Genomic DNA, 12,221 nt, shown 5'->3' on the forward strand with positions numbered 1-12,221 from the left:
TTGGACATATTCCTGGAGATGTCATCACATGACCTCCTGTCTCAAACTGCCCTGCCCCCACACTCCTGCCATTGGTTGCCCGACATGTCCATCCTCATGGCACCCCGCCTTGCTATGCCAATTGGAAAGCAATTGGCTCTTTGTTACCCGATTTGAATGATTCTTGACTGTCAGTCAAACAGGGAGAAGGGAGGTTCTTGAACTGAGGGCTATTAGTCCATGGGGTTCACACATCAAAACCGGCTGGCACAGACCAACCTGAACCAAACTGAGAGATCACACAAAGGGCAATGGGCTTGGTGTTTGGGGCACTTCTCTGTCCCTCTCTCCTCCTTTTAAATTACCCAAGAAGACCTACCTCTTTGAACAAGCTTGTGGTCACCTGTCCTAGTATCTCTTTATCTGGCTTGATGTCAATTTTTGACTGATTACGCTCCTGTGAAGTGCCTACGGATGTTTTTACTTTGCTAAATGTGCTTTATAAATGCAAGTTGTTGGATTCTTCACCACAAGTGGCTATTGAGGCAAAGACTAGAACATCATTTTAAAAGGGAATGGGATAAATATTTGAAAAGGAGGAATATAAAAGGATCCGGGGAGGGGTGGGGATGAGGTTACAAGAGAGAGAGCCAGCACCGGGGGCCGAATGGCCTCCTCCTGTGCTGTAATTGTTATCATTCTATGAAAACTCTCCTTTTATCGAGTCCGAGCTCAGGGAATGGTTTAGAAGTGTTGGTGCTGAGCTGAGTTTAGGACGACATGCCCTGTGAGAAATGCCCGAAACACTGAGCCCACAGCCCTTTGTGCGATCTCTCGGTTTGGTTCGGGTCAGTCTGTGCCAGCCCGTTTTGACGTGTGAATTTGAAGTACAGATCGGCTCTGACTGAGGTTCCTAGCTCAGAGTTGGCAACTTCACTCAACCAGAGTCCAAGGAAATAAGGAGAGAGGTTGATCCTATTGAAAGTGACTGAAGAGCCTGACCGCACCTTACAGTGCAGAGGGATTCTGGCTGTAGTTTCAGGGTAAATATCAGTGGGTTTCAGGATTACTACTAGTTACAGGTAGGATATTGGGATGTTACAGCTATTATTAGCAGTTACATAAAGAATGATACAGCACAGAGGGAGGCCATTCGGCCCATCGTGCCTGTGCCGGCTCTTTGAAAGAGTTGTCCAATTAACACCTCTATTAAATCTTGCCTTAACCTTCTCTGTTCTAAGAACAATCCCTTCTTCTCTAATCTCTCCACATAACTGAAGTTCCTCATCCCTGGTACCATTCTAGCAAATCTCCCCTGCACCCTCTCCAAGGCCTATCTGTGAGTTATTGTATTACTTTTGGTTGTGAGGGGAATCTGAGCGTCACCAGTATTACTATTAGTTATCAGTGCAATTTCAGTGAGTTACTAGTGGAATCAAAGTTCCTCCCACCTTCGCTTTCCCCTCTGCGAATCGCTCCCCGACCTTTCGCTTTCCCTTCTTCGCCCGCTTACAGGTGGCCTCCTGGTTCTTGGAACTTCTCGCACAAGAACTGCTGGCGTGAACCCACGAGCAGAGGTACTCAGCCGCAGGGGACCCTGCGGGTAAAAGTAAATAAGTAACATTTACGGATATCGCGTGATCAAACCTCCAGGAATGTCTCCAACCAGAGTTGGCAACCCTATTCCTGTCTGAAGGTGAAGTCAAAGGCACAAGTCGAGAAGGCAGGTCAGATGAGTCTACATCCTAATATTAACTTGTCTTTAAAATTCAGATGAACCTAGCATTTTCTGTTTATTGTAGGTGGTTTGCGTGCGTATATATTGTATACTGTATAGTATTGTGCTGTGGTTGATTTCTGTCCTCTGTATGTTGAAGTTGAACCTGGATTTTGCCCGCAGGTTGTTGCTGGGCAGTGTGGAGACGGTCAGTGTCAGCACGGAGCCACGTGTTACAGTACGGAGCGCGGTTACTTCTGCTCCTGTCCTGACGGGTACGAAGGCAAGAACTGCTCCCACGTCCCCGATCGCTGTCGCGGTGCCACGTGTCAAGGTCTGTGCTTTTCACCTCAATTTTATTCGTGCTCTTGTGTCGGATTCTGCACTGGGGCCTGCAGTGACATAACCACAGTCACTACACTTCCTGGAGTGAATCGCTGGGTTAAAAGTTATCTCCCCGCTGCCATGCAGAGGTTGCGAGAGGCTGCACTCACATGAGCTGACCTCGCTGGATAACGTCTGATCAGCTCATCTGCATTGTTGTCTGGCATTCTGGGAGGGTCACTTAATGCCTCTGAATACGCCAAGACTGAAAGGATAGGTACGAGCAGCCAGTAAAGGGCTGCAGGTTGCCTGTTTCTTGCCAGGAGATTTTCTGATGTGTAGGGGGGGGCGTGGGGAGAGGTGAAGGAAGCGGGGGTACTCTAGGCAAGGGGGCAGGGTACTGTGGCCATTGGACAGGGGTGGCTGGGAACTATTTTGTTTCTTATTCCGCAGCCTTCCCTTCAGTGCACATTCTAAACGGGTGATGTTCAACTGGAGCACAGGTCCATAAGACCATAAGAGATAGGAGCAGGAGTAGACCATTCGGCCCCTCGAGCCTGCTCCGCCATTTAATGAGATCATGACTGATCTGATTTTTACCTCAACTCCACTTTCCCGCCCTTTCCCCATATCCTTTGACTCCCTTGCTGATCAAAAATGTGTCTAACTCGGTCTTGAATGTATTCAATGACTCAGCCTCCACAGCTCTTTGGGGTAAAGAATTCCAAAGATTCACGACCCACTGGGAGAAGAAATTCCTCCTCATTTCCGTCTTAAATGGGCGACCCCTTATTCTGAGACTATGCCCCCTAGTTTGAGATTCCCCCATGAGGGGTAACATCCTCTCAACATCTACCCTATCGAGTCCCCTCAGAATCTTGTATGTTTCAATAAGATCTCCTCTCATTCTTCTAAACTCCAGTGAGTATAGACCCAACCTGTTCAATCTTTCCTCATAAGACAACCCTTCCATATCCAGAATCAACCTAGTGAACCTTCTCTGAACTGCCTCCAATGCAAGTGTGTCTTTCCTTAAATAAGGGCACCAGAACTGTACCCAGTACTCCAGGTGAGGTCTCACTAGCATCCTGTACAGTTGTAGCATGACTTCCCTGCTTTTATACTCCACCCCCCCTAGAAATAAAGGCCATTATTCCATTTGCCTCCTGGATTACCTGCTGCACCTGTATGTTGACTTTTTGTGTTTCATGTACAAGGACACCCAGATCCCTCTGTACCGTAGTATTTTGTAGTATTTCTCCATTCAAATAATATTTTGCTTTTTTATTTTTCTTCCCAAAGTGGATGACTTCACATTTTCCCACGTTATATTCCATCTGCCAAATTTTTGCTCATTTGCTTAACCTGTCAATATCCCTTTGCAGACACTTTGTGTCCTCATCACAACTTGCTTTTCCACCTATCTTTATATCATCAGTAAATTTGGCCACAAGTCATTCTGTACCTTCATCCAAGTCATTGATATATATTGTAAATAGTTGAGGCCCCAGCACTGATCCCTGCAGCACCCCATTAGTTACAGATTGCCATTTTGAAAATGACCCTTTTATCCCGACTCTTTGTTTTCTGTTAGTTAGCCAATCCTCTATCCATGCCAGTATCTTCCCCCAACACCATGAGCTCTTATCTTGTGCAGTAATCTTTTGTGTGGCACCTTATCGGAAATCCAAATATACTGCATCCATTGGTTCCCCTTTATCCACCCTGACCGTTACTTCCTCAAAGAACTCTAATAAATTTGTCAGACATGATTTCCCCTTCAAAAAACCATGTTGACTCTCCTTGATTGTATTATGAGTCTCCAAATGTCCTGCTACTACTTCCTTAATAATGGATTCTAGCATTTTCCCAATGACAAATGTTAGGCTAACTGGTCTATAGTTACCTGCTTTCTGTCTCACTCCCTTCTTGAATAGGGATGTTACGTTTGTGGTTTTCCAATCCACTGGGACCTTTCCAGAATCTAGTGAATTCTGGAAGATTACAACCAATGCATCCACTATCTCTGTAGCCACTTCCTTTAAGACCCTCGGATGCAAGCCATCAGGTCCAGGGGACTTGTCAGCCTTTAGACCCATTAGTTTACCTAGTACTTTTTCTCTAGTGATAGTGATTGTTTTTAGTTCCTCCCCTTTGCCCCTTGATTTTCTAGTGCTATTGGTATATTATTAGTGTCTTCTACCGTGAAGACAGATACAAAACATCTGTTCAATTCCTCTGCCATTTCCTTGTTTTCCATTATTATTTCCCCAGTCTCATGCTCTAAGGGACCAATGTTTACTTTAGCTACCCTCTTCCTTTTTATATACTTGTAGAAGCTTTTACTGTCAGTTTTTATATTTCTTGCTAGTTTACTCTCATAATTTATTTTCTCCCTCTTTATTATTCTTTTAGTCATCCTTTGCTGGTTTTTAAATTTTTCCTAATCTTCGGGCTTACCAGTAATCTCTGCCATGCTTTTTCTTTTAACCTGATACCATCCTTGACTTCCTTAGGTCGGGCATTAAATGAAAATTGGGCTAATGACTCTAGTGCGCGGCTTGTATGTAGGCTGCTGGTCCTGAGGTACACTGGGTGCATTTGTAGGTCTCAGGCTTCCACTCTTAATACTCAGGCGCCCAATTGACCACCTACCGTTGCATTATGGGCCTCCGCCATCTGACCTGATCGAGCAGCTGCCAATTGCGGTTGCCATTTGTCGGAGAATTCTTGAATTTTTTTTTTTTTTTTATTCGTTCACGGGATGTGGGCGTCGCTGGCAAGGCCGGCATTTATTGCCCATCCCTAATTGCCCTTGAGAAGGTGGTGGTGAGCCGCCTTCTTGAACCGCTGCAGTCCGTGTGGTGACGGTTCTCCCACAGTGCTGTTAGGAAGGGAGTTCCAGGATTTTGACCCAGCGACAATGAAGGAACGGCGATATATTTCCAAGTCGGGATGGTGTGTGACTTGGAAATTCGAGACTCAGTGCTCACATCTATAGAGGGATTCGTGAGATTTTGGGGCTATCAAGAAACTAGAGTGACCTCTGGAGGAATTGGGCCAGAAATCAGGACAATTCAGCTGTAGTTTTTTGCAAAAGGTGGGGAGGGATGTGGACGAGGAAAGTAACGTTGATGTTGGCTTCGAGGTATGTGTGTGTGGCTGGGGGTAGAATTGGATACCTCTTGCTTTTCCAGTATTTCCCCTCTGCTCCTGAAGTCCAAACACTATGGCACTTCGAATGTCTTGTCCAAATGGAGGTTCTCCATGTGAGTTTAGACACTGGGTGTCGGGAGACTATTTGGTTGTTGGCATTGTGGCCAAGCCTGAACCCAATGTCCGCGCACACTCTTGCTTTCCAGCTGGATACTGATCAGGACCAGAAACCATGGCTGATGGGTTTCCCCGCCGCCCCCATCCAGTCCTTAATCCAGGGATACTGAGGCCAATGGGAACTCAGCCAACTCAGCACAGACCAGAGAATGAACTTGGGACCTGCTGGTTACAGGGATGAGGCTCTAGAATGAATGATGCCTCGAAGAGTTGGTGCCTTCTGGAGAGAAGGGGGAAAGACACTCTTAAAATTGATGCCCCTGTCAAGTTGAAATGAGTGCTGGTAGTTGCCATTATTGCAACACCTAAATGTGTTTGAACATTAAAAGAAATGGGGGACGTTATGATCTTAACTTCTTGGCTTGGCTCAGTTGGTAACACACTCACCTCTGGGTCAGATCATCATGGGTCCAAGCCCCACTGCAGCATTTAGGTACATAATTGTGGCTGACATTCCAGTGCACTGCTGAGGGAGTGCTGCATTGCCACAGGTGCATTCTTCTGGGTGAGACAGTGAGCTGAGGCCCTGCCTACCTTTCACCTGATGCTTCAGCTGGTTGAAGTCAAGATTCCTCTGACTGCAGCCCCCTCTTTCACCATGGCTTTGCCACAGGAAAGCAATTAGTGGGAATAACAGCTGGTAAAATAAGGATAGATAAAGAATAGCATTTGTTTTACATTTACAGGAAGAAATTTTCACCTCATCCTTGTGCTGCTTGTTGTCGTGGTAATCCTCATTGTATCTGTCTGCATCTACCTCTTCGTAAAGCGAAGGAGGAGAAAAGAGAGAGCACACTTGCCTCCCAGCGAGTATGTCAACAACCAGAGAGTGACCCTCAACCTCATCCAGAACCTGCCCAAACCCTGCAGCATCGATGGGGATCCCGAGTACGGCTACAAAACCCTCAGTGCTGCAAAAGGGCTGACCTGCAAGGCACAGCACCTCGGAGCAGAGAAAAACCTGGGGCTTATCCTGCCAGATGTGGGGGAGGATGTCAAAGCCCTGAAGGGAAACAGGGCCATCTCCAAGCTGCTGACCCGGGAGAAAATGGATAAAACGAACAGAGAAAGAGAGAAACTGAACGGCCTGGATGCGGCAGAATACAGAGAGATTGGGGCATGAGGGAGAGGAGTTGAGGCACTGACCTACACCTCAAGACCCTGAACAGCTGATACTGGTGCCAGATCCACTCATGTCCTTTTGAGGAGCAAGTGGGACTTTCCAGAGATTAACAGAAGGATTCCTTTTGTCACAGTTTCCATCTGATCCTACCACCAATTCTTAAACGGTCTTCCTCTTAAATAACCTGCACTGAACTTGAGATGATCACTATTTTGGGGTTCATAATTCACATTTATTTTCCCTTCTTCCTCCACAGTGAATCAACCAACTGAGAGGCACAGAGTAAATCTTTCACTGGCATCTAATGAGTCAAAATGAAGAAGCTGAGACACTGGCATTCTGAGCCTTGTGATTATGCTTTTAAAATTATAAATAAATTGTCCAATGTTTATTGTGCATTATGTTATTGAGGTGGGATAACAGGCACTAGTTAGGCCAGCAAGTCTCTGGTAGGAAAAAGCAGTGAGGAATTTTGCTGTCCTGTGCTTCCCCGTAACAGCAGCCTCTGCCAACCTCGTGGAGCAGCGTGCGAACCGCTGGATAAGATCCACTTATAATGGTGCCACGTGTACTAGCTGGGGGCCCAGTGCTGTGCCACACTGAGGCCGTGTGACAAGCTCTATTGGCCAGCATATAAGGTTGCTGTTACACCTTTGTTAAAAGGGGCTTGTGTGTGTTTTTTTTTTAAAAACAGACAGAAGGCTATGCATTTGCATGCTTTGACATGAGCATGCAGCATTACCTGGACGTAGATCCACAATGGCCACAACGGATGCCAGGTAGCCATTTGAAGGAGGCTCTGGAATGCAGCTGAATTGTAATTTGCTGTAACGGCGCATCACCAGAGGTGGCACATGCACTTCTTCCTCTGGGACACTGTGTTTGGGTACACACGGTCAACTTTGTTTATATGCTTCTGTATAACGTGTAATATTTTGTCTTTTTTATACTGCACTGTTTAATTTTGGTATATCAATTATATTGTTCACTGGTGTCCTGGACCGTGAAATATTGTTGTGACATTTTCTTGTGATGTGAACAGAGGTGCAATGGGTATGCTCCCTAACTGATCTTTGCTCGACATAGTTAAGTACTTATCAGTGATACTGGCCCAAAGTGCCCCTCCCGTCTCAGTATGGAGGAGCACTGCCTGTTGTACTACGTCACCAACAACAACTTGCATTTATATAGTGCCTTTTATGTGGGAAAACATCCTAAGGCACTTCACAGGAGCATAATCAGACATAAATTAACACTGAGCCAAAGTTGATATTAGGTCAGATGACCAAAAGCTCAGTTTTAAGGAGGGTCTTGAAGAGGCGGAGAGGTTTTGGGATGGAATTTTAGAACTTGGGGCCCATATGGCAGAAGGCATGGCCGCCAATGGTGGGGCGAAGGGAATGCACAAGATGCCAGTGTTGGAGGAACGCAGAGTTCTCTGAGGGTTGTAGGGACGGAGGAGGTTACAGAGATGGGGAGTGGTGAGGCCATGGAGGGATTTGAACATGGGGATGAGAATTTTAAAATCGAGGCATTGGTGGACTGGGAGTCCATGTAGGTCAGCGAGCAAAGGGGTGATGGGTGATTGGGACTTGGTTTGAGTTAGGTTTCGGGCAGCAGAGTTTTGGATGAGCTCTAGTTTACAGAGGGTGGAAGATGGGAGGCCAGCCAGGAGAGCATTAGAATAGTCGAGTCTGGAAGTAACAAAAGCCTGGATGAGCTGAGGCAGGGGTGGAGATAGGTGAGATTACGGAGGTGGAAGTAGGCGGTCTTTGTGATGGAGAGATAGAGAGGACATGGAGTTGGAAGCTCAACTCCAGGTCTAATAGGATGCCAAGATTACAAACAGTCTGGTTCAGCCTGAGACAGTGGCCAGGGAGGGATATGAAATTGGTGGCTAGAGAACGGAGTTAGTGGGGGCTTCGGTCTTCCCAATATTTAATTGGAGGAAATTTCAGTTCATCCAGGACTGGAGATCGGACAAGCAGTCTGACGATACTGAGGTGGTGGTGAGGTAGGGCTGGGTGTTGTCAGCATACATGTGGAACCTGATGTTGTCGTCATGGGGCAGGGTATAGGTGGGAAATAGGAGGGGGCCAAGGATAGATCCTTGAGGGATTCCAGACGTAACAGTACAAGGGCGAGAAAGAGAAGCCATTGCAGGAGATTGTCTGGCCATGATTGGGTAGGTAAGAGCCAGGCGAGGGTAGTCCCACTCAGCTGGATAACAGAGAAGAGGTGTTGGAGGAGGATAGTGTGGTCAATAGTGTCAAAGGTAAATGGAGACTGGTCGAGAAGGATGAGGAGGGATAGTGCACCACGGTCACAGTCGGAGAGTGTCATTTGTGACCTTGATTAGGACCGTTTCACTGCTATGGCAGGGATGGAAACCTGATTGGAGAGGTTCAAACATGGAGTTGCAGGAAAGATGGGCACGGATTTGGGAGACAACAACATGTTCAAGGACTTTGGAGAGGAAAGGGAAGTTGGAGATGCAGCAGTTTGCAAGGACAGAGGGGTGATGGGTGGCTTTTTTGAGGAGGTAGTTGATGGTAGATTTCAAAGCGAGGGGACGGTACCCGAGGAGAGGGAACTGTTTACAATATCATCTAGCATGGGTTGGGTTGGTTGGTCAGCATTTTGGTGGGAATAGGCTCGAGAGAGAGAGAGCAGGAGGCGGATGTCATGGACAAGATGAGCTCGGAGGGCGTGAGGGGAGATGAGAGAAACTAGAGAAAGATGCGAATTCAGTGCTAGGGCAGAGGGGAGGTTGGCTTGGTGGGGAAGTGAGGGATGCTGCAGAGGCAGCTGAATAGATGGTCTCATTTCTATTGACAAACAAGCCCATGAGCTCCTCACACTTGTTATTTGAGCTGAGGGTGGAGGGGGCAGGGTAGTGGGGTTTACAGAGATGGTTGGTAATGGGGGGAAAAAAAATGGGGGTTATCTTTGCATTCCAAGATGATCCTGGAGCAGTGAGCAGTTTTGGCAGAGGACAGCAGGGCTCAATAATACTTATGGTCCAGCCAAATCTAGCAACAAATGGCTAAACCAGCTGTGTGCCATATCCGTTCAAATCTGTGTCCCTTGAACTTAAGGGAGCGGTGATGGGGGCCGTATCAAGGAGAACAATCAGGGTGAGAGAGAGGAAGGGTTTCATTGGGGACAAGGGCATCAAAGGTGGAGGTGAGGGTGTGATTGAGCAGATCAGTAGCTGCAGAAGTATTGCAGCTAATGGAGGGCCAAAGGCTAGACAGTTGAGAATTTGAAAGTGCCGTTGTAAATGACTTGGGGGGCGAGTTTTCCTGGGGTGTACACTGAAGGAAGTGGGGGTGGCAGGGGCATGTGACTGGTGAGGGATACAAGGAAGTGATCAGAAATGGCCTTGATGGTGATTGAGACGATGGGAGGAGAGAGGACACGTGAGATGGCAAGGTCGAGAGGGTGGCCTTGAATATGGGTAGGAAAATTTATATGGAGGGGGAGATCAGACAAGAACAAGAGGGCTGTGAACTTAGAGGAGAAAGGGCGAGGTAAGTTGAGATGGAGGTTGAAATCACCATGATGAGGCTGAGGGAGGAAAGCAGTGTAGATATCTTGGTGAGAAACCTGGTGTGGGATTTGAATGTAGAGGTCAAGGATTTTAAAGGAGAGGCAAGAGGGGCCAGGGCCCGAGGGGTCCTCTGAGGGTCTATGGGGACAGGCTGTTCTCTGAGGGGACGAGCCAGGCTCTGGTGGGATGGGCCAGGGTCTAAGGGGACAAGCTGGGGTCTGAAGTGACAGGCCAGGGTCTTAGCGGGTGCGTCAGTGTCTGAGGGGTCCACTCGGGGTCTGAGGGAAGGGCTGTTGTCTGGGGGGGGGGGGGGGGGGGGGGAGGGGGGAGAGGAGGAGGGGGGCAGGTGTCTGAGAGGGGGTGACTTCATTTGACCCCATTTCACTTGAATTCTTTTGACCCCATTTCACTTTATTTGACTTCAATTGTTCGGTGAACATACTCAGTAAGTAACTAAGCCACACTCACCACGAATGACACAGATTTAAACCCTGGTCTGTGCCGAGTTAGCTGATGCTAATCACCCTGGGCATAGGATGGAAAAGTACCAGCCAGGGTCCCTGCCCTGATGACGATCCAGTGACCCCTGCTGGCGAGTGAGAGGACCTCAGGAGGAGAGGGTCAGACACCTCCACAGACAGCCAGCCTGTCAACTCACACTGTTTAGGTTTACCCTTTAAAAATAGCTATGGGTGAAGTACCAGAGAGATGACCGGTGCCAGGGAACTGTACCAGCAAGGGTCAGCGCCTTCAGGAGAGGAAGGGGAGTAGCAAATGAAAAAAAAAATCCCCGAGCAAATGTCGAGAGATGGAGCAAGGGGGAGGGAACCAGAGCAGAATTAGATTTAATTCAGCACACAGCACAACAATGAGTCAAGAACCCAAATAAAGACTGGTACATCTCCCCTCCCCTCCCCTCAGACGCTTGCATATTTATTTGAGTTCAGAATCCTGCCATCTGTGGGAAGTGATACATTTGTTATTACCCCTCCTGCAGGATCGGAGATGCACAACAACTTGCATTTACAGTGTCAGCTGTGGCTCAGTGCGTAGCACTCTCGCCTCTGAATCAGAAGGTCATGGGTTCAAGTTCCACTCCAGAGACTTGAGCACAAAAACTAGACTGACGCTCCACTGCAGTTCTGAGGGAGTGCTGCATTGTTGGAGTCTGTCCTTCCGATGAGACGTTAAACCAAGGTCCCACCTGCCCTCTCAGGCAGACGTAAAAGATCCGTCGAAGAGGAGCAGGGGAGTTATCCCCAGTGTCCTGGCCAATATTTATCTCTCAACCATCACTAAAAAAAAATTATCTGGTCATTATCAAATTGCTGTTTGTGGGATCTTGCTGTGTACAAATTGGCTGCCGTGTTTCCTACACTACAACTTCAAAAATACTTAATTAGCTGTAAAGCGCTATATAAATGCAAGTCTTTCTTTTCTTTTACATAGCGCCTTTAACGTAGTAAAACATCCCAAGGCACTTCGCAGGGGCATTATCAGACAAAATTTAACATCGAGCCATATTAGGACAGGTGACCAAAAGCTTGGTCGAAGAGGTAGGTTTTAAGGAGTGTCTTAAAAGGAGAGAGAGGTAGAGAGGTTCAGGGAGGGAATTCTAGAGCTTAGGGACCAGGCAGCTGTAGGCACGGCCACCAGTGGTGGGGAGAAGAAAATTGGGGATGCGCAAGAGGCCAGAATTGGAGGAACGCAGAGATCTCGGAAGGTTGTAGAGCCAGAGGAGGTTACAAAGATGGGGAGATTACATGTGGGTCTAAACTGCACCAAGAACCAGTGTCACTTGTGGCGTGGTTTTCCAGAACTCTGCTGGAACGTTGTCGAATCCCCTTTGTGAACAACACTTTGCAACTGCAAACAATTGCGGCTTATTCCCAATTGACTGACGACTCTGGACAGTCCCCGTGCCTCCCATACTCACCACTTTACCTGGCCGCGCCCACGTGCAAATGAAGCCTTCTCGGCAGGCGGTGACTATACAGTCCTCCAAGAATATCAACACCGTCAATCTCTCGTGTGCGATCTCTTTACATACCAGAGGCTCCAGTAAGGGGCACCTCGTCCACCCTCAGTGCCCCGCTCCTCTCAGGATAGCACCACCCCCCACCCCAAGCACTCCGCTCCTTCCAGCACAGCCCCCCACCCTCCCCTCCCCACCACCACCACCAGTGCCCGCT

The 12,221-nt window shown here is 47.8% G+C and overlaps 1 protein-coding gene across 2 annotated transcripts in view; it reads left to right on the forward strand.

The window, feature by feature from the left end:
- LOC137306004 (protein jagged-1b) overlaps positions 1-7,485 on the forward strand; it is a 50,847-nt gene extending 43,362 nt beyond the window's left edge. Inside the window, exons 9-10 of one of the 2 annotated variants that reach the window (XR_010958800.1) lie at positions 1,495-1,706; positions 1,880-2,031. Coding sequence is in view for 1 of the 2 variants with exons in the window: in XM_067975013.1 (XP_067831114.1) it covers positions 1,880-2,030; positions 6,040-6,476 (588 nt within the window). In the remaining variant the exon portion in view is untranslated. Of the gene's footprint in view, positions 1-1,494; positions 1,707-1,879; positions 2,032-6,039 lie in introns of those variants that run through there. The other variant, XM_067975013.1, reaches the window with a different exon arrangement.
- Positions 7,486-12,221: the final 4,736 nt, after the last annotated feature.

This window comes from Heptranchias perlo, chromosome 41 (assembly GCF_035084215.1).
Source record: "Heptranchias perlo isolate sHepPer1 chromosome 41, sHepPer1.hap1, whole genome shotgun sequence".
NCBI classification, from domain to species: Eukaryota; Metazoa; Chordata; class Chondrichthyes; order Hexanchiformes; family Hexanchidae; genus Heptranchias; species Heptranchias perlo.